The sequence below is a fragment of the Myxine glutinosa genome, chromosome 5 (assembly GCF_964187855.1).
Source record: "Myxine glutinosa chromosome 5, kmMyxGlut1.1, whole genome shotgun sequence".
Classification (NCBI taxonomy): domain Eukaryota; kingdom Metazoa; phylum Chordata; class Myxini; order Myxiniformes; family Myxinidae; genus Myxine; species Myxine glutinosa.
This window is the reverse complement of record NC_136265.1, coordinates 44,084,642-44,103,721: the sequence shown is the minus strand read 5'-3', so window position 1 is coordinate 44,103,721 and position 19,080 is coordinate 44,084,642. Positions and strand designations below refer to the sequence as shown.

The following is a 19,080-nucleotide window of genomic DNA, read 5'->3' as shown; positions in this document are numbered from 1 at the left end:
GGGGGATATAATTTTAGATATAGATATAGTACGGGCATGCCCTAGTCTATCTATAATTCCAGTAATCTCTGTCTGTACGTTTGTCTGTGACCGCTGTTTCTCGACAACCACGGGTCCGATATACTTTTAACTTGCCAGGTATATTGCTGGGGACCCGAGGATGTGCCTTTTCAAGGTTTCATATTAATCGGACAATTACTTACCGAGCTATGTCCAAAAAACGATTCAACCAATCACAGAGCAGCGAACGATCGCGTGTGCCGAACGTGGCGGGCACACTCTGCCTCGGATGGCACATTTGAGAGCGTATTCATTTATTTCACGTTTGCAAACTATGTTGGCGTTAAACTATGTTTTACAACTAATAAAAACGAATTTGCGATTCATTCGCTTTCCTGCGCGTTTGTGCACGCGATGGCGATTTCTTTACCAAACTCCGGAAGCCGTTCGCTTTGGACCAAACCATTGCATGTAAATAGAGGGGGGGGGGGGATATAATTTTAGATATAGATATAGTACGGGCATGCCCTAGTCTATCTATAATTCCAGTAATCTCTGTACGTTTGTACGTTTGTCTGTTTGTCTGTGACCGCTGTTTCTCGACAACTACCGGTCCGATATACTTGAAACTTGCCAGGTATATTGCTGGGGACCCGAGGATGTGCCTTTTCAAGGTTTGAAATTAATCGGACAAGTACTTACCGAGCTATGGCGATTTAGCCGTTCGCCGTTCGCTTTGGCGTTGCGAATGGACCAAACCATTCATGTAAATAGAGGGGGGGGGGGGGGGTTCTGTGGTCGTTCGCTTTGGCTTTGCGAATGGACCAAACCATTCATGTAAATAGAGGGGGGGGGGTTCTGTGGTCGTTCGCTTTGGCTTTGCGAATGGACCAAACCATTCATGTAAATAGAGGGGGGGGGGGGGTTCTGTGGTCGTTGCGAATGGACCAAACCATTCACATCGAATCATCGAATCACATCGAATGGACCAAACCGTTCGCTTTGGACCAAACCATTGCATGTAAATAGAGGGGGGGGGGTTCTGTGGTCGTTGCGAATGGACCAAACCATTCATGTAAATAGAGGGGGGGGGGGGGGTTCTGTGGTCGTTACTGCCACGTGGTTTCAAAGTTTTTTTTTGTTGTTGTTGTTTGCACGCATGTTTTTTTGCACCCACGTACGGGCACGCCCTAGGATGTTTACACACACACACCCCTACACAAATTTTTTTTTTTTTTTTTTTTTGGCAAGGAACGGGCACCCACGTACGGGCACGTCCTAGCTTATATATAGTACGGGCATGCCCTAGTCTATCTATAATTCCAGTAATCTCTGTCTGTACGTCTGTACGTCTGTACGTTTGTTTGTCTGTGACCGCTGTTTCTCGACAACCACGGGTCCGATATACTTTTAACTTGCCAGGTATATTGCTGGGGACCCGAGGATGTGCCTTTTCAAGGTTTCATATTAATCGGACAATTACTTACCGAGCTATGTCCAAAAAACGATTCAACCAATCAGAGAGCAGCGAACGATCGCGTGTGCCGAACGTGGCGGGCACACTCTGCCTCGGATGGCACATTTGAGAGCGTATTCATTTATTTCACGTTTGCAAACTATGTTGGCGTTAAACTATGTTTTACAACTAATAAAAACGAATTTGCGATTCATTCGCTTTCCTGCGCGTTTGTGCACGCGATGGCGATTTCTTTACCAAACTCCGGAAGCCGTTCGCTTTGGACCAAACCATTGCATGTAAATAGAGGGGGGGGATTGTCACCACTCGCAAGCCGTTCGCTTTGGACCAAACCATTTCATGTAAATAGAGGGGGGGGATATAATTTTAGATATAGATATAGTACGGGCATGCCCTAGTTTTAATAATTTGGAACATACTGGATAATTGACCATTTGGAAGATTCGTTTACCCACCAAGACACCAATATACTGAAGACTGAATTGCAATGATTGAATCAAAACAATAGATGAGATTTGTCGTGGCGCATTGTGCGTCATCACGCACGTCATTTCAATACGTACGACGCGCTGACGTATTCACGCAAGCCGCATAATACAATTTGCATCCGGGTTAGTATTTATTCACAGTTGCAGAATTCAGCAAGGGGCGACAACAATTATAAAGACGCAGTCGAAGCTGCGGTCGAACGGCGGCTATAACAGCAGTTTGTGCCGCGAGTAGGCGTTTAATATCGTGGTTATTGAGGATTATCTTCGCGACGAGGGCGTGTCCGAGGCGGCCATTTCCTTTGTGGGCGGTGGCAGCGGCGGCTCGTGACACACAGCATCTCCAGGGCTATTTCCGGTCCGGAGTTCGTACGTTGAGCTTTCATCTTAACCAATATGTCCGACTCTGCGGCTCCAGAATATTCGTCTTTCTTCGGCGTCATGGGCGCTTCATCGGCGATGGTGTTCAGCGGTAAGTTTCCATCCGAGTGAAGGTCTGTTTAGTAATGGTGCGTGGTGTGTGTGGCCCTGGTCCAATTTCGGGCCTTGCGTCGATCGTGCGAGCTACACCCCTCTATCCCCATCGTCGTTTACGATGTGTGCTGAACCATGAGCCGCGACCTTCTTTGCATTCCGATGTGCTATTGGCGCCGTCCCGGGAACGCTGGAATATCTGTCTTGGATGTCCAACGTGTCGGCTTGGACAATAAAATATTTGTCGAGGTTTTGCACAAGGTTTGAGAGCTGGTCGTTCCCTTTATCTCCTGTGTGACGGCGATCCCGCCGCCCCCGCCTCCTCTTTCCATCACGGGTTAAGGGTCATGTGAAAACGTTTGTTCTGTCCCTTCGATTATAATATATCGACGATGTATCCCTCAGGTCCACGGCCACGTCCCTCATTCATTCTCCCACCAATCCCCGGCCGATGGCTCTTCCCTCTCTCCACATTATGCTTCCAGCGGGAACACCCTTTCCCCACCCTGTTCACCTACCCTCTCCCTCCCTCCATCCACCTCCTCTTCCTCCCCAATAACATCCACCCACTAACAACCTCCTCCTTGCCTCTAACTCTATCCCCCCCCCCGTCCCGTTCACCTTCCCCCTCCATCTCCCCCATCCCCCCCCCCATCCCCTTCCCCTCACTCCGATTCCCCCTCACTCCGATTCCCCCTCACTCCGATTCCCCTCCTCACTCCGATTCCCCTCCTCACTCCGATTCCCCTCCTCACTCCGATTCCCCTCCTCACTCCGATTCCCCTCCTCACTCCGATTCCCCTCCTCACTCCGATTACCCTCCTCACTCCGATTCCCCTCCTCACTCCGATTCCCCTCCTCACTCCGATTCCCCTCCTCACTCCGATTCCCCTCCTCACTCCGATTCCCCTCCTCACTCCGATTCCCCTCCTCACTCCGATTCCCCTCCTCACTCCGACTCCCCTCCTCACTCCGACTCCCCTCCTCACTCCGACTCCCCTCCTCACTCCGACTCCCCTCCTCACTCCGACTCCCCTCCTCACTCCGATTCCCCTCCTCACTCCGATTCCCCTCCTCACTCCGATTCCCCTCCTCACTCCGATTCCCCTCCTCACTCCGATTCCCCTCCTCACTCCGATTCCCCTCCTCACTCCGATTCCCCTCCTCACTCCGATTCCCCTCCTCACTCCGATTCCCCTCCTCACTCCGATTCCCCTCCTCACTCCGATTCCCCTCCTCACTCCGATTCCCCTCCTCACTCCGATTCCCCTCCTCACTCCGATTCCCCTCCTCACTCCGATTCCCCTCCTCACTCCGATTCCCCTCCTCACTCCGATTCCCCTCCTCACTCCGATTCCCCTCCTCACTCCGATTCCCCTCCTCGCTCCGATTCCCCTCCTCGCTCCGATTCCCCTCCTCGCTCCGATTCCCCTCCTCGCTCCGATTCCCCTCCTCGCTCCGATTCCCCTCCTCGCTCCTATTCCCCGCCTCATTCCTATTCCCCTCCTCACTCCTATTCCCCTCCTCACTCCTATTCCCCTCCTCACTCCTATTCCCCTCCTCACTCCTATTCCCCTCCTCACTCCTATTCCCCTCCTCACTCCTATTCCCCTCCTCACTCCTATTCCCCTCCTCACTCCTATTCCCCTCCTCACTCCTATTCCCCTCCTCACTCCTATTCCCCTCCTCACTCCTATTCCCCTCCTCACTCCTATTCCCCTCCTCACTCCTATTCCCCTCCTCACTTCTATTCCCCTCCTCACTCCTATTCCCCTCCTCACTCCTATTCCCCTCCTCACTCCTATTCCCCTCCTCACTCTATTCCTCTAACCTGCAATAAATCCCTTGAATGCACACGACAGTGAGGAGCGCTAACCATGTGCAAACGTTGACGAGATGGTTCCTGTGCATGTTTGCATTAAAGTTTAACTGCGTAATTTACTCTATGACGTCACCTGCAAACTTGGGATTCATAAATTGCTTGGAAATAATAACATATCATAAATTAGAGCTGTCGAGATTCAAACTTGGGTGAGTGCACACACCTACAAGCTCTCCTGGCAGCCCCATCGCATTTTCTATACTGTATATACATTACCATTTGCAAACGGTTGGGATTGCTGAGTTGATCACTATTGGCATCATCTGCCATCTTGGTGAGACATTATCGAGTTTATAAAACGACGACATAGAAAAGAGAATATAGCGACAAAAACAAGTGAATCCTCTTGGATTGCGCTGAGGTTCGGGCATGGAATTTCTAGGAGGAAGTATAATTTGTATGCAATGAAAGTACATGTAATATGGGATCGAGTAAGATCGAGTAAGCTTCACCAGTGCGCGTGCGCGAATTTACGTCACGTCGGCAGCGAGAAGGGGTTCCCCAACACGAACCAATCAGGAACTGCCACGTCACACTTATATGATCTCAGAATTCCTGTGACAGGAATTCGCGTTACACTGGCTGGAAGTCATTCGCTAGAGGCGCTTTCTCAGCGCTAAAAAACACAACTTGGGGTTGACGTTTATGGTCAAGTAATCCAATGCTGAAAATTCAGGCAGTTACTCCCTGAATATCATTACCTCTGCCACCGAAGGTGGATGGAGGTTATGTTTTCACCCCGTCTGTTTGTCTGTTTGTGAACAAAATATCTCAAAAAGTTGTGGACGGCTTTGGATGAAATTTTGCCGAAATGTAGCGAATGTGACAAGGACGAAATTATTAGATTTTGGTGAAGATCCAGATCCAGCTAGTATAATTATTTTAAGTGATTATTCACCATTGAGAGAGGGCCAAAAACAGATTTATTTATTTATTTATTTATTTTTTAGTTTTTTTGTGTACAAGATCGACGCTCGTGTAAGAGCTAACATTAATCGCATAAATGCAAACTGACACATAAAACGTATGATAAAGGGTGCGGGAGACAAGATGGGGAGAGAAAGGGAAGCACACAAGTACAACAGCAGAGAACAGGGGACATCGGGAGATCTGTGGGAGGGAGAGGGAATGGGAAAGGGGGCGGGGGGGGGGGGGGGGGGAGGGGGGGGGGGGGGCCGCTGAGGTCTAAAAAAATAAAAAAAAACACATTGGACACTGCTAGGACTTCCAGGAAAGGTCGATATTTCAAAAAAGTGCATCTGGGGTGAATTAACGGGGGTAGAAAAGATCAAGGTTTTGGATTGGGGAAGATAAGAGATGGTGGTGAACAGCTGTTTTAAAGACCTGGAGGAAGTAGTGGGGATTGAAGAGAGTGAGGCTTGTTCCAGAGGTGGGAGAAAAGAGGAATGAAGGAGTGAAGGTGAGCAGAGAGTCTTGATTTTGGCAGTTTTAGCATAAGAAGGTTGCAGGCAGATCTTGTGCAACCTGTAGGAATATTTGGGGGACAGATCACAGACAGAGCTGGGGGAGCTAGGCCGGAGAGGAGTCGGTAGAAGACAAAGACCATCAACCTGCCTGCGGTGACTGAGTGAAAGGCCCTCGGAGTTAGCTTCATCGTGGAGATTCCAATGATTCTGAAAGCTTTGGTTTCAACAGCGTGAAGACGAGCTAGGTGTGAGGCAGGAGCACCAGCCCAGAGGGGAGAGCAGTACTCCATTGAGCTGTGGATGAAAGCCTTGTATGTGGTGAGGAGCTCAGGTGTGCCAAGGAAGGAGTTCGCACGATGGAGGATGCCCAGTCGGCGACTGGCTTTGGAGGCCAGCTTGGAAATGTAGTTTTCCCAGGAAAGATCATGGCAGATAGTGAGACCCAAAAGCTTGAGTGACAGAACTTATTGGAGAGGATTGTTCAGAAAGTAGATGGGAGGGTTGTCCATTTGGTCTTTTCAGAGAGACAGTGTGTGTGTGTGAGATTTGTCAGGATTGAAAGACATGTTTGACCAGTCTGTGATTTTGTCCAGGTCTGCAGAGAGTGAGGAGGCTGCAGACTGCCGATCTGAGGGATGAGGTATGGAGCGGCAGAGAGTGGAGTCATCAGCAAAGAGATAGAGAGGATTTTCCAGAGGGTCGGAGAGATCATTGATGAAGACCAGAAAAAGCACAGGGCCCAGAACACTACCTTGGGGAACTCCAGCCTGAACAGGAAGGGGGAGATGAGAGAAACCCATTCAGGGCCACACGTTGACTATGACCAGAGAGGAAGTCTGCAAGCCATGCGTGGAGGTTTCCATGGATACCATCGGAGGAGAGTTTGGTGAGCGGGGTGCCAGACCGTATCGAAGACATGTGATATGTCAAGGGAGACAGCTCTAATTTCCTGTTTGACATTGAGGACCTCCATCCATTGTTGAGACAGCAGAAGCAGCATGTAGGGTGACCTGGTCAGAGTAGGGTGACCTGGTCTGAAACCAAATTGATGATCAGAGATCAAGCCATTGGAGAAGAGGAAGGATTTGATATCCGAAGCAATGATGGAATCCATGACTTTGTTGATAATTGGGAGCAGGCTGATTGGTCTGTAGTTGCAAGGATCTGTTTTTGCACATTTTTTGTGTAAAGCGGTAATGTTGGCTGATTTCCAAGTTGATGGCAGATGACCTTGAGCAAAAGAGTGTGAAGAGAATAGACAGAGGGTGTGAAAGAGTGGCAGAGCAGGATTTTAGGACCCGTGGGCTGATGTCGTCTGGTCCAGTTGCAGAATCAGTCGAGGATTGACAGAAACTTCACCTTGTCAGGAGAGAAGGGCACAGAGTCCAGGAGCAGGTGGGTACAGAGAGAGACGGGTTCAGGACACAATATTTTGAGGCAAACAGAGTTGAGGCATTCAGCTTTTTCACATATGGAGTCAGCTGTGCAGCCGTTTTAGGTAAGGGAGGGGATGGAGGGGGAACAAACACCAGAAACAGATTTGACCAGACGCTACCAGGATTTGGATGAGCGAGACAGGTTTGAGAGTTCAGTCTTAAGAGTAGAGAGATATTGTATCCTGGCTCTCCTGAGGGTGGACACACCCTTGTTCTGGGCTTTGTGAAAGGAAATGAGATTTCCTTCTGTTGGATTTCCTTCTGTTGGATTTCCTTCTGTTGGATTTCCTTCTGTTGGATTTCCTTCTGTTGGATTTCCTTCTGTTGGATTTCCTTCTGTTGGATTTCCTTCCGTTGGATTTGCCTTCCAGGAGGCGAAGGCAAGTTGTTTCAGGGCAACTGCCTCGCCACAAGATTCCGTGTACCATGGACCGGAGGAAGGGAATGACAACTGAAGATGAGATGGGAAAAATCTGTGCATCATCTGTAATCAGTACATAAATAATCACATGTACGTCACATAATCTATCAAGAAAGAGCAATTAGATTGCAAAGCCTCGCCAGGATGTATTTTCAGTGTTTTTTAAGGCTTTTGTGTTAAAACAAATATGGCGGACGAATCACGTGACCGATGACATCATTGTTTTTTTTTTCTCCAACAATTTATGCCTACATGACGCTTAATAAATTTCATCTTGAACGGATGACGTTTTGTACTTGTCAAATTATGACGTGTGTGTGTGTGTGTGTGTGTGTGTGTGTGTGTGTGTGTGTGTGTGTGTGTGTGTGTGTGTGTGTGTGTGTGTGTGTGTGTGTGTGTGTGTGTGTGTGTGTGTGTGTGTGTGTGTGTGTGTGTGTGTGTGTGTGTGTGTGTGTGTGTGTGTGTGTGTGTGTGTGTGTGTGTGTGTGTGTGTGTGTGTGTGTGTGCGTGTGTGTGTGTGTGTGTGTGTGTGCGCGTGTGTGTGTGCGTGCGTGCGTGCGTGCGCGCGTGTGCGCCCATCATTCCCGGTGTGTACCCCGGTTTAGAATAGGTACACCGTAACCCTGCGCATCGTAAGAGGCGACTAAGGGTTGGCGTCAGGAAGGGCATCCGGCCATAAAAACATTGCCTCAAACAGGGAACCATGATTGTCGTGGGGTCCGCAAGGCTAACCCCCACTCAAGCGGGGAAAATGGCCTTAAAACGATCATTCATATTCATTCATTCATTCATTCATTAATGGAGGCACCCATGACATCATCATTAACATATGTTATTCCCCATGGAGAGTTCTTTACAATGAGCCATGTCTCAATGTTTTCTATTCAGCACTTTCGGAGATGTAGAGGTGCAAAGTTTTCCATCTGCATCTCCCCATTGCCCGCATTTCTTTTTCCACCATCTTTCGCCAAGTCTTTCTCGGTCTTCCCCGTCCTCTACTTCCTTCTACATTCATTTCCATCACTCTTCTCAACCAGTCACTTTCATCCTTCCTCAACACATGACCAAACCATCTCAACCTGTTTCTCTTCACAGCATCCATCACAGGCTCTATTCCCATCATCTTTCACAATTCATCATTTGTCTTCCTCTCTCTCTCAACGATACTCCACACATCCACCAAACCATTCGCATTTCCAGCCTTCGTTGCTGCTATACGTTCATTACCCGTGTCTCGCTCCCATAAATCACAACACTTCTCACATGCAGCATACAACACCTTTCACTTCAGCTTCAACGATACTCCCCTCCTCGTCAACACGCCACTCAGTTCCCGAAACTTCTTCCATGCACATCTCACTCTAGCAACCGTTGCCGAGTCTGATCCACCTTCTCCATTCAGCATGTCTCCTTGGTAGCAAAATGTTTTCACACCTTCCAACTTCATGCCGTCTCCAAGATATAACAACATTTCCTCCATCTGCAGCTCCCTCTGTGCACACCTTACACTTGAATGTAGCTGCCACACTGGTTAATGACCCTCTCAAACCACTACATTTTTGATGAACCCACTCAGCACACATTGTGCATTGAATGGAGTTCACTCCGACACCCTTCCTGCACACAGCACACAGCCACTTCCCAGTTCTTTCCACCTCACCACATGCTTTACCACTTGCCATCACCTTCGTTTTTCCGATATTCACCTTCAGATCTTTTGTCTCCATACATTCCTTCCACTTGTTCATCCTCTCCTTCAGTCCATCCATACTTTCTGCAATCAACACCAGATCATCTGCATACAACAACTTCTGCGGTAAACCCTCCTTTACGTTCCGAGCCAGCACCTCCATCACAGCTACAAATAGTAGTGGATTTGGTACCGACCCCTGATGCACTCCCACCTTCACCTCAAACGCACCACTGTTCCCGTCGTTCGTCCTTACAGCTGTGCGCGCTCTTTCGTACATTGCCATCACTACTCTGATCAACCATTCCTCCACTCCTAACTTCCTCAATGCCCATTTCACTACTTCGCGTGGAAGCCTATCGAATGCTTTCTCCAGATCAGCAAACCCAAGAAACAACTTCTTCCTCTTCTCCATGTACTTCTCCTGCAACTGCCATACAATAAAAAGTGCATCTGTCGCATTGCGACATAAAAAGCACGCATTGTACCCTGTGACATCCTGTATGATATGATCTTATAATGGACAATCTCTTCTGTTAATAATGTAATAAAAGTTGTGGTCCAAATAATAAAATGATCTGTATGTGCCTGCATGCATATGTCATGTAACATTACATATTACATATATGGGACCACACAAAATCCTGAGTGGATCATATGTAACACACATGAAAGCAATATTACGACTGCAGAAAACCATGAAGCGTCACGGAATGTGACATGTTGCAGGGATGTTTTGTCTCGGTAAAGCCAAGCTGAGTTATAATATGCCTTGTCTGTGACTTGGCATGCTTGGTGCATTCAGAGATTCATCCTAAGTTAGTAAAACGCTAGGCTCGTATCAAAGGGTCTTGATTGTCTCATGGGATCATGAGGAGTTAAAGGGTCAAAAGTGTTGAAGTGTCTTTGCGATCTAAATGGGGGGGTATTAAGGGTCTAAAGTTAAAGCTCTTCGGGGTCTTCAGGTGTCTAAGATGTCTCTGGGGTCTGAGTGTCTAAAGTCAAAAGATCGAAAGGGTTTGACTGTTTGAAGGGTGTAAAGTCAAAGGTTTGTAAAGGTCCAAAGGGTCTAAGTGTAAGGGGTCTGATGGTTTTAAGAGTCTTATGTAAAATGTCTAATGGAATTAAAAGGTCTAAAGGTCTCAAAGGTGCATTCCAATAGTACGTAATTAACACTATATGCACGTGAACAGTTGGGTGACATGGCCCCGATTAAGTTCGCCGAATTCTGGTATTATATGGCTCCGATAGGTACGCCTCCCGCCCCTCCCCACTCAGCCACTATTGGCTCGTAATCAGTCTGGTGGTGGGGTAAATCCTTCCCCGACCTTTCACTCTGTTCTTATGGTGTGCTTTACCAAGATGGCAGCTTTCCGGCCTGAACTTGGCGCCTGAGGGCCTGTCAGAATGCTCTAAAGGACAAAGACAGATTACAAAGGGAAGAACAATAAAGGTGTCAAGGTAGGGTGGTTTAGACATATACACATACAGGGGGGGGGAAGGGGAGGTGGAGTGGAGAAGAAGACCAGCTTTCTCTCCATAAAATGATACATTCCTTGTCACAATTAAATTCCCTCATGCTGATGCTGATATATGTGATATGGAAAATAACTATCACTCACTGTACTGTGCAAAGTTACCCTCACGGCATTCCCCACAACAATATATTAACTGCAACAGTGGGAATATAAGATGTATTTACCAGGCACAATTATTTTAATACAAAAAGAATATACATGCCAATAATCGGTAAATAGATGCCACAATCCTGTCGATTCTCTGGGCCAATATTCTCCGATGGAGACCCTGTGGAGACGAGACAAACATGTATCAGAAAATGGGGCCTTGTTGCAAATCAAACTGTATAAGTATAAGGATTCACGAGGGTATATAGCATAAATTAAAGAACGAAGGAAAATGTTGCAGAAGAATAAAATGGAAAAGGTGAAAATGCAACGCTGATTCACGTGAGGTGTTGGAGGAACTTGTGCCTGATGTACATTTCTCAACTGTGATCTGTTTGCCCAGGCTCCCTTCATTTCTGACGCCAGATCTGCCCTGTCGGGGGCTAGCTTTGCGCGTGTAGCACTCCGAATCGTTTTGTCTCATGCACTCGCCTCTCCTGAGTCTCTGCGCACATCCCTATTCCCCAGTGTTCCTTCAGGAAACCTTCAAATTCACTCTTCCTGTAAGTGTAGACCAAGCGGCAGGCCAATCATACCTCAGGCCCCAGCAGATGGAGGTGTGGAACATTTTATTCCATTAGTTTTTCGCTATGGCGGAATGCTCATTAGGTTTCCTATGAAGTGGCCATGATGCTGTTGCAGAGCTGCCATGACAATCAAGGAAACTGGTCTTGGTGTGGGGTAGGGGAACCTGAAAGGTGATCATAAAAGATGCGGAACCTGGTGTGTGTGCTTCCTAGTCCACTTGATGACATAAAATCCAGTGCATTTAAACGAATGATCTGTGCTCCACGTCTCATGATACTCATTCTATCCAGTACCCTCCTTCATTTTCATTCCAGTATGTTCCTTTTTCATTCGAATCATATGTGGACGATATGGCTGTTGTGATTTAGAGTGGGCGGGAGATGCAGGAAGTACTGGGGGAGTGGAAAGAGGCATTTGAGAAACATGGGCTGAAGATGAGCATGGAGAAGACGGAGGTGATGTGGGTCGGGCAGCAGATAAAAGCGATGAATATCAGGTTGGAGGGGAAGGAGATCAGACAAGGAAATAGGTTTTTGAGTATCTGTGGGGGGAACAGTGACCGGGAATGGTAAGGCAGAGGCAGAAGTGCGGAGTAGGATTTAGGTTTGTGCGTATGCATGGAGGAGGGTGGAGGGAGTAATGGCAGACAAATTTCAAGGAGATTGAAAGGGATGGTTCTGATGTCTTGTGTAACGCCAGCCTACCTTTATGGTCTGGAGACTGTGGCACTGACAGAGAGACAACAACAAAGGCTGCAGGTTTGTGAGAACAATTGGGTCGGGAGGATTGTGGGAGTGAAGAGAGTTGATTGGAGGATGGATGAACTGAGGGAGGAGATTGGTGTGCATATGAGCTTGACAGGGAGATTGGTGAAATGCAGGTTGGGATGGGGGAAGAAAGAATGACACAGAATGGATAGCAGTTCCAATTGTGTGGTCTCTTTCAGAAATTTCCCATTATTGAAGACGGCAGCTATACGGGATATGTTAAAATGAATTTGGCGAATCTGGGGCAATAGACAGGAAGTTGAGTGCTGTTTCTTTCGGCAGTTACCCGTGCTCCTCAGTGAACATCACAACTGTAGTTCCAACAAAACTATGTAAAGAGGTGCGCTTATAATATTGTTTTTGTCGAATGGGTAAGAGTTCACCGCCTTGAGCTGAAGCGATGAGCTGGTTGGTGTTTTTGGGATTAAGAGAGTGGCAAGGAAAGTTCACTTTGCTCATTGCTTCAGATTTTTCCATTCCCCCAATCCCCCCAAAAAATTATTGCTGGGTTTTGAACCTCATCGGCCTAAACTTTGACTAAATGTGTTCTGCTTATCAAGTCATTTGACGGTGTTTGTCCATGTGTGTTGTTCTTCAGCACTGGGCGCAGCATATGGCACTGCCAAGAGTGGCACGGGGATTGCAGCAATGTCTGTGATGCGGCCGGAGCTCATCATGAAATCTATAATCCCAGTCGTCATGGCTGGTATCATCGCCATCTATGGACTCGTCGTAGCTGTACTCATTGCAAACAATCTGAGTGCAGAAATCACCTTGTTCAAGTGAGTGGAGTTAGGAGTGATCTCTTTTGTCTTGGTGTTATTTATTTATTTTGATATTCAAGTAGGATTGACTATCATTCCAAACGGGCAATTTACTGTTTTTAAGGACGTTATAAAGGGCACAAACGGGCACTAAGAACTAATGTAATGTGTAAAAGAAGGTGCACCAACGTCGGTAAACTGAGAATGTTTTTTTTTTTTTTTTTTTTCTGCAAGCTTAAAATCTTTTATTTCATTTGAATTGTATACTTGAACACTGCAGAGCACAAATCGCCTTCTTGTCACTTCCAAAAACCTCCCGTTTAGCAGTAGTTGGCCATAATGTTATGCCATCTTGCCGCTTATGCTCAGCGTTGGGGAATAGAGAGTCAGACAAAGTTGCAGCTCATCGGGACTATAGATTGTGCTTTGAAACACAAATCAAGAGTTGGAAAGACCCTTCCCATGTCCTTTCTTAAGACGACATGGGTTATGTATGGTGTTCTATGAACTTTGTAGTTATTTCTTTACTAGCAGAGCCGACCTGTCGCTTTACTGACTGACTAATTGTTTGGGGAAGGGGGGGGGGGGGGGGGAAGGGAAAAGAGTGAGGGGGAAGGGGTGTTTTTTTGTCTACAAGATTGAGGCTCGTGAAAGAGCTACCATTAATCACACAAAAAGTCAAACCGACACACAAAACACAAAATAATTAGAGCGGCAGACAAGATGGGGAGAGAGGGGGAAGGACACAAACACAACATTTGAGAGCAGGGACATCGAGAGAACTGTGGGAGGGAGAGGGTTGGGGGGGTGGTGGGAGAGGTATAAAACATATTGACTTCCAGGAAAGAAGTTGGAATTTCAAAAAAGTGTATCTGGGGTAAAAATTAGCGGGGGTAGAAAAGATCAAGGTTTTGGATGGGGGAAGATAAGAGATGGTGGTGAACAGCTGTTTTAAAGACCTGGAGGGAGGAGTGGGATTGAAGAGAGTGAGGGAGTTTGTTCCAGAGGTGGGAGAAAAGGGGAATGAAAGAGTGAAGGTGAGCAGAGCCTAGATTTTGGCAGTTTATCCATAAGAGGCCATTTGGGCCATTTTTCCAGTTAAAGACCAGACCTGGAATGAAAAGTTATAAATTATAACATTTTTAGAAAACATTGGAAATTGTTCATGAAGTTAAAAACAACCAATTGTAAAGTTAATTACTATTAATTATTATATTATTCGACTCCACACAGTAACATTCATCAAAAACCACACGTAAATAAAGACGATTAAATGCAGGTGATACTTTGTTTGTCGTAACTAGATCTCAGCCTCCAGTAAACAAGTGAAAGCACGACTTTCAGATTGTGAACTGTCAACACATGCGAAAATCAAATTTCTTGTATGCGAAAAATTTGTTGTCGAGTACATTCTTGAATGATTCAGAATTAAAAAAAAAATTGGCAACAGAATATAATAAAATAAACTGCAATGATAAAACTCATCTGGAACAGTTATGAATGTATAAAAATCAAACATGTTTAATTTAAATACAAACGTTTAACGAATATAAACAGTGCATTCGATAACTCGGCTCAACTGTTCCACTTGAATTACTATTTCCATCATCCTTCATATTGTGCCAGTGAAGTAATCACCTTATAACACTGCAATTTTCCTTTTTTAAGACCGTCCCGCGACCATCATTTGGGTTGCGGCCATGGGTTTGGTAACCACTGGTATAAGGCATTTATTATTGCCGTGAAATTGAGAGGGAGGAGATATAATTTGTACAAATATTACCCTGACGTGTAACTCTCCCTTATTTACAAACTTTTCTGGTCCGACAGCAAAGCTTGATGTTCTCGGGATAACAATGTTGGGAGCTGATGTAAATCTCATCACTCCTTTGTCTTTAACTTCAGGAGCTTCATGCAGCTGGGCGCCGGACTGAGTGTTGGCCTGAGCGGCCTAGCAGCAGGCTTCGCCATCGGCATCGTCGGCGACGCGGGCGTACGCGGTACGGCTCAACAACCTCGCCTCTTCGTCGGCATGATTTTGATCCTCATCTTTGCCGAGGTGCTTGGCCTTTACGGCCTCATAGTTGCCCTCATCTTGTCAACTAAGTGAGAGGCACTGAGGAACCCAGAGTCGGAGCCACAATGGTGTTGTCTGAAGCCGAGGAGAGTACATCTTCGACTTGCCAGCATGGCCGTCTGTCCACCCCTCTGTTCCTCCCTGTGTCTGTCTTTCCCTTCACACATTTCCTGTCCCTGAATCCTTCAATTGAGGCAGTTGAGAAATCTTAAATGGCTGTTGTTTCTGGGTGGTTATTTTCTTTGATTTTTAAAAAAAAAATAGAAAAAAAACTTTATGATGGTCATTTGTTGTGACTTGATGTTGAATCTGCTTCTTTTCAATTCCTTCCAAAAAAAAATTCCCTCGCTATCCTTTGTGTGAGAATTATTTAACTTTTTTTTTTCTTTGTGGTCGTTTTTGATGCGGTGTAAATTTCTTCATGTTTATCTTGTTCAAAGTGCTTTCTAAGGTCGATGCTTTCTGCTTTACATCAACGTAATTGTGCAATTTTCACTTTGGGGCTCTTTAAAATAAAAAAAACGAGTCATGTGCTTTTTTTTCTGCCACGATCTGCTAAACCCATTAGAAATTCTTTTATTTGATGTATAAAATAAACCAGGACGTTGAAATGAATCTACCCTAAATGATAGGGAAGCTGCAGTGGCAAGCCCTGCAGATTGAAAAGCTGAATGTTGAGGTATCGACATCCATCTTACCTTGTGAATGCTGTTTGGTGTGGTGCTCATCAGTGATGTTAACCCATTGATCAATAAATGTACCTTTAAAATGTTACTCCAGTTTGTTATTTTATTGATTGCTTGCTTTCTCTCTGGATTCTCCTGGATATCAGGTTTGTGGTTTTTGCCAATTGGTTTATAAATTTTTGACTCCAATGGTGTAATTGTTAGAGCGTGTGCTCTAACAATTCTGGGAGGCCGGTGGTTCAAAACCCCCGCTGGGTTGTGCCAAATACTTCAAAAATGGTACGTCCTGCTTCCTGGGATGACGTTCAGCATTTAATGGGTTACAAGCGAGGAAAATCTCCGTACGTTGGCATCCTTGGGGTATGGAATGCCTCCTTCGGAAATGCCCCACTGAGTGCGGTGAGAAAGATGGTGCCATTGTGGCGTTGCTGTACCCAGATTGCCCAAGGAAGTGATTGCACTTCCTCCAAGCTCGGTGGCTGCTTGTCTCGTGTATTCGTCCATGTCCATGTGTGGCAGCCCCACTTACATGCCTTACATCCTGTTTCAAAAAAAAAAAAAATTACTTGCTTTCATTTCTTAATTTCTCTTTCGTCAATTTATTGACTCTCCCTCTATCGGCTTCTTCAGTGATGCAGCCAATTAACAAATATCAGGCATGTAACCAACGTTACATGACCCTGGTGTTGGGCTAGCGGTTAGGGTGCCGGCTTAGGATCCTAGGATCCTGGGTTCGAATCCCGGTCGATCGCTGAATTAACGCCAGGGGGGTTGACTCAGCCCGTCATCCTTCCGAGGTCGGCTAATTGAGTACCAGTTCACTGGTAATTCCCTGTTTGTCGTTAAAGGCGGCAAAAAAGGGTTGGCGTCAGGAAGGACATCCGGCCGTAAAACATTGCTTCAAAAAGGGGACGGAAAAACAACAACAACCACGGTTCCCGAAAAAGGCCAACCCCCGCTTTGCGGGGAAAAATAGCCTCTAAAGGTGGTTTTTTTTTTTTTAGGCATGTAACCAGTACTTTCTCTCCTTGAACTATTATCTATATCCTTTTATTGTTTGCCTGGTGTTGGCTTATCAGTTAGGGTGCCGGCTTGGGATCCTAGAATACCTAGGATCCTGGGTTCGAATCCCGGTCGATCGCTAAATTAACACCAGGGGGTTGACTCAGCCTGTCATCCTTCCGAGGTCCGCAAATTGAGTACCAGCCTGCTGGGATGAATGATCCCGATGTGTACCCCGGTTTAGAATAGGTACACCGTATCCCTGCGCATCGTAAGAGGCAACTAAGGGTTGGTGCCAGGAAGGGCATCAGGCCATAAAAACATTGCCTCAAACAGGGAACCATGATTGTCATGGGGCCCGCAAGGCTAACCCCCGCTCTTGCGGGGAAAATGGCCTTAAAACGATCATTCATTCATTCATTCACATACTTCCCACGTCCCACCTCTCCTTTTTCTTAACATTTCCCTATCGTAATTTCATTCCGATTCGGTGTGTCAATCCACCTTCCCCCACCGGATAAACTTGCTTTTTGGGTTTAGACCTCCATCTCTGCATGTGCATTCAGAAGCGATGTGCTGATTTGGTGTCACAAAGCTTCTTGGGTTTCCAACTTTTTATTTGCTGGTCTTGTGGGATGCTGTATTATCAGTCCCCGTTGGACTTTGAACGTTGTCCGTCTGTCTGCAACCATATATCAGAGGTATGGACCAATTGTGATCATGCTTTGGAAAGAGACAATACATGATGGTATACATATGCATATCATTTTGCTTCACGATGCGATCAAAGATGGCTGACTGGTGGGAATTTTAGTTGCAAAGAAAAAAATCTGATGTTGAACATGTCTTCAACCATTTCTTTAACATGCATGGGTCCGATTTTGTTAACTTGGCACATGTACAGTACATGATTGCATACACATGCACCTCACCTTATTTTGACATCTGATCAAAGATGGCTGACTAGTAGACTGGCGGCCATTTTAGTTGTAAAAAAAACAAACAAACCTGGTGTTGACCACATCCTCAATCATTTCTTTAACATGCATGGGTCCGATTTTGTTCAAACTTGACACGTGTACAGTACATGATTGCATACACACCTCACCTTATTTTGGGATCTGATCGAAGATGGCTGACTGGTAGACTGGTGGCCATTTTAGTTGTAAAAAAACAAACAAACAAACAAAAAAAACCTGGTGTTGACCCTGTCCTCAACCATTTCTCGGACATGCATTTACCGATGTTTTTCAAACTTGGCACGCAGATGATTAATGATGGTTTACATATGGACGTCATTTTTTGGTTGAGATCAGATCCAAGATGGTCGACTGGTGGACATTTTGTTGCTTAAACATGTCTCCAAAAATTTCTTGACATGCATGGACCGATTTTGTTCAAACTGGGCACAAAGACTACACATGAGAATATACTGTTACAGACACGACTTTGATGTTAAGATGGGCCGAGCGGAATGGCCGTCGTGTCCGCACAAATTACCCGATTGTACTCGAACGTTGACGAAGCCGCGCCACGCTGGCTCAATAAGGAAAAAGAAGACACACGGCTGGATTATAATGACAGACACCAATGTTTCGATTCTCAAGTATATTCGTACGGAAAGGTTAGATTACAGGGGCTAGAGGTATATCACAGGAAGACAGGCACTTAGACACACTCTTATATTAACCCCGGACAGACGACAGGTAAACGGGACAACGGCTGACTCACACGGGAATTGATGGCAAGGAAAGGCAGATAGCGATGGCTCAAGGTGCACTCTTGGCTCGGGGCAGAATCAACACGGTTCGGTCCGGTCCAAAGATGCGGGGAGGTCACAGTGCTCGGAGGTAACGTTCTTTTACAGGCGGGTTCTCTTCCTCTCAGCGATCGCAGGCAACGTTCTTTCTCAGGCGGGGCGCATCTGACGTCACATCCGGCGCGGGGCCGCGTATATCCGGCGGGGAGTGACACGCCCTCGGCTCGTTAGCGCCGCCCCAGATGGAATCGGTCCGCCCTTCTGATTGGGTGCGGGGGGTTACCAGGCTCCGCCCTTGAGGAGGAGCTGACAGCCAGCCCCTCCGTGGTAACCCCGTGGAGCGCGTGGTCAATGGCGCTAATCGAGCCGGTGTGAGGACGCATCCTCCCCCGCGCCGCCGCCATCTCCTCTGTTGTTGTTGTAATTGTTGGGGAAGAAGATGGAAGGAGGTATGGGAAAGGTCCTAAACTCACTACTGATGCCATATAATCACATTCTGGTGCAACGAAGAGTCATA

At 46.5% G+C, this 19,080-nt stretch overlaps 1 protein-coding gene across 1 annotated transcript; it reads left to right on the top strand.

Annotated features, from left to right (window-relative positions):
• The first annotated feature begins 2,080 nt into the window (after positions 1 to 2,080).
• ATP6V0C (ATPase H+ transporting V0 subunit c) lies at positions 2,081 to 15,890 on the top strand. The gene is made up of 3 exons (XM_068117199.2): positions 2,081 to 2,437; positions 12,874 to 13,057; positions 14,945 to 15,890. Exons 1-3 carry the CDS (start codon positions 2,362 to 2,364, stop codon positions 15,147 to 15,149), a joined length of 465 nt encoding a protein of 154 aa, XP_067973300.2. The 5' UTR covers positions 2,081 to 2,361; the 3' UTR covers positions 15,150 to 15,890.
• The last annotated feature ends 3,190 nt before the right edge of the window (positions 15,891 to 19,080 follow it).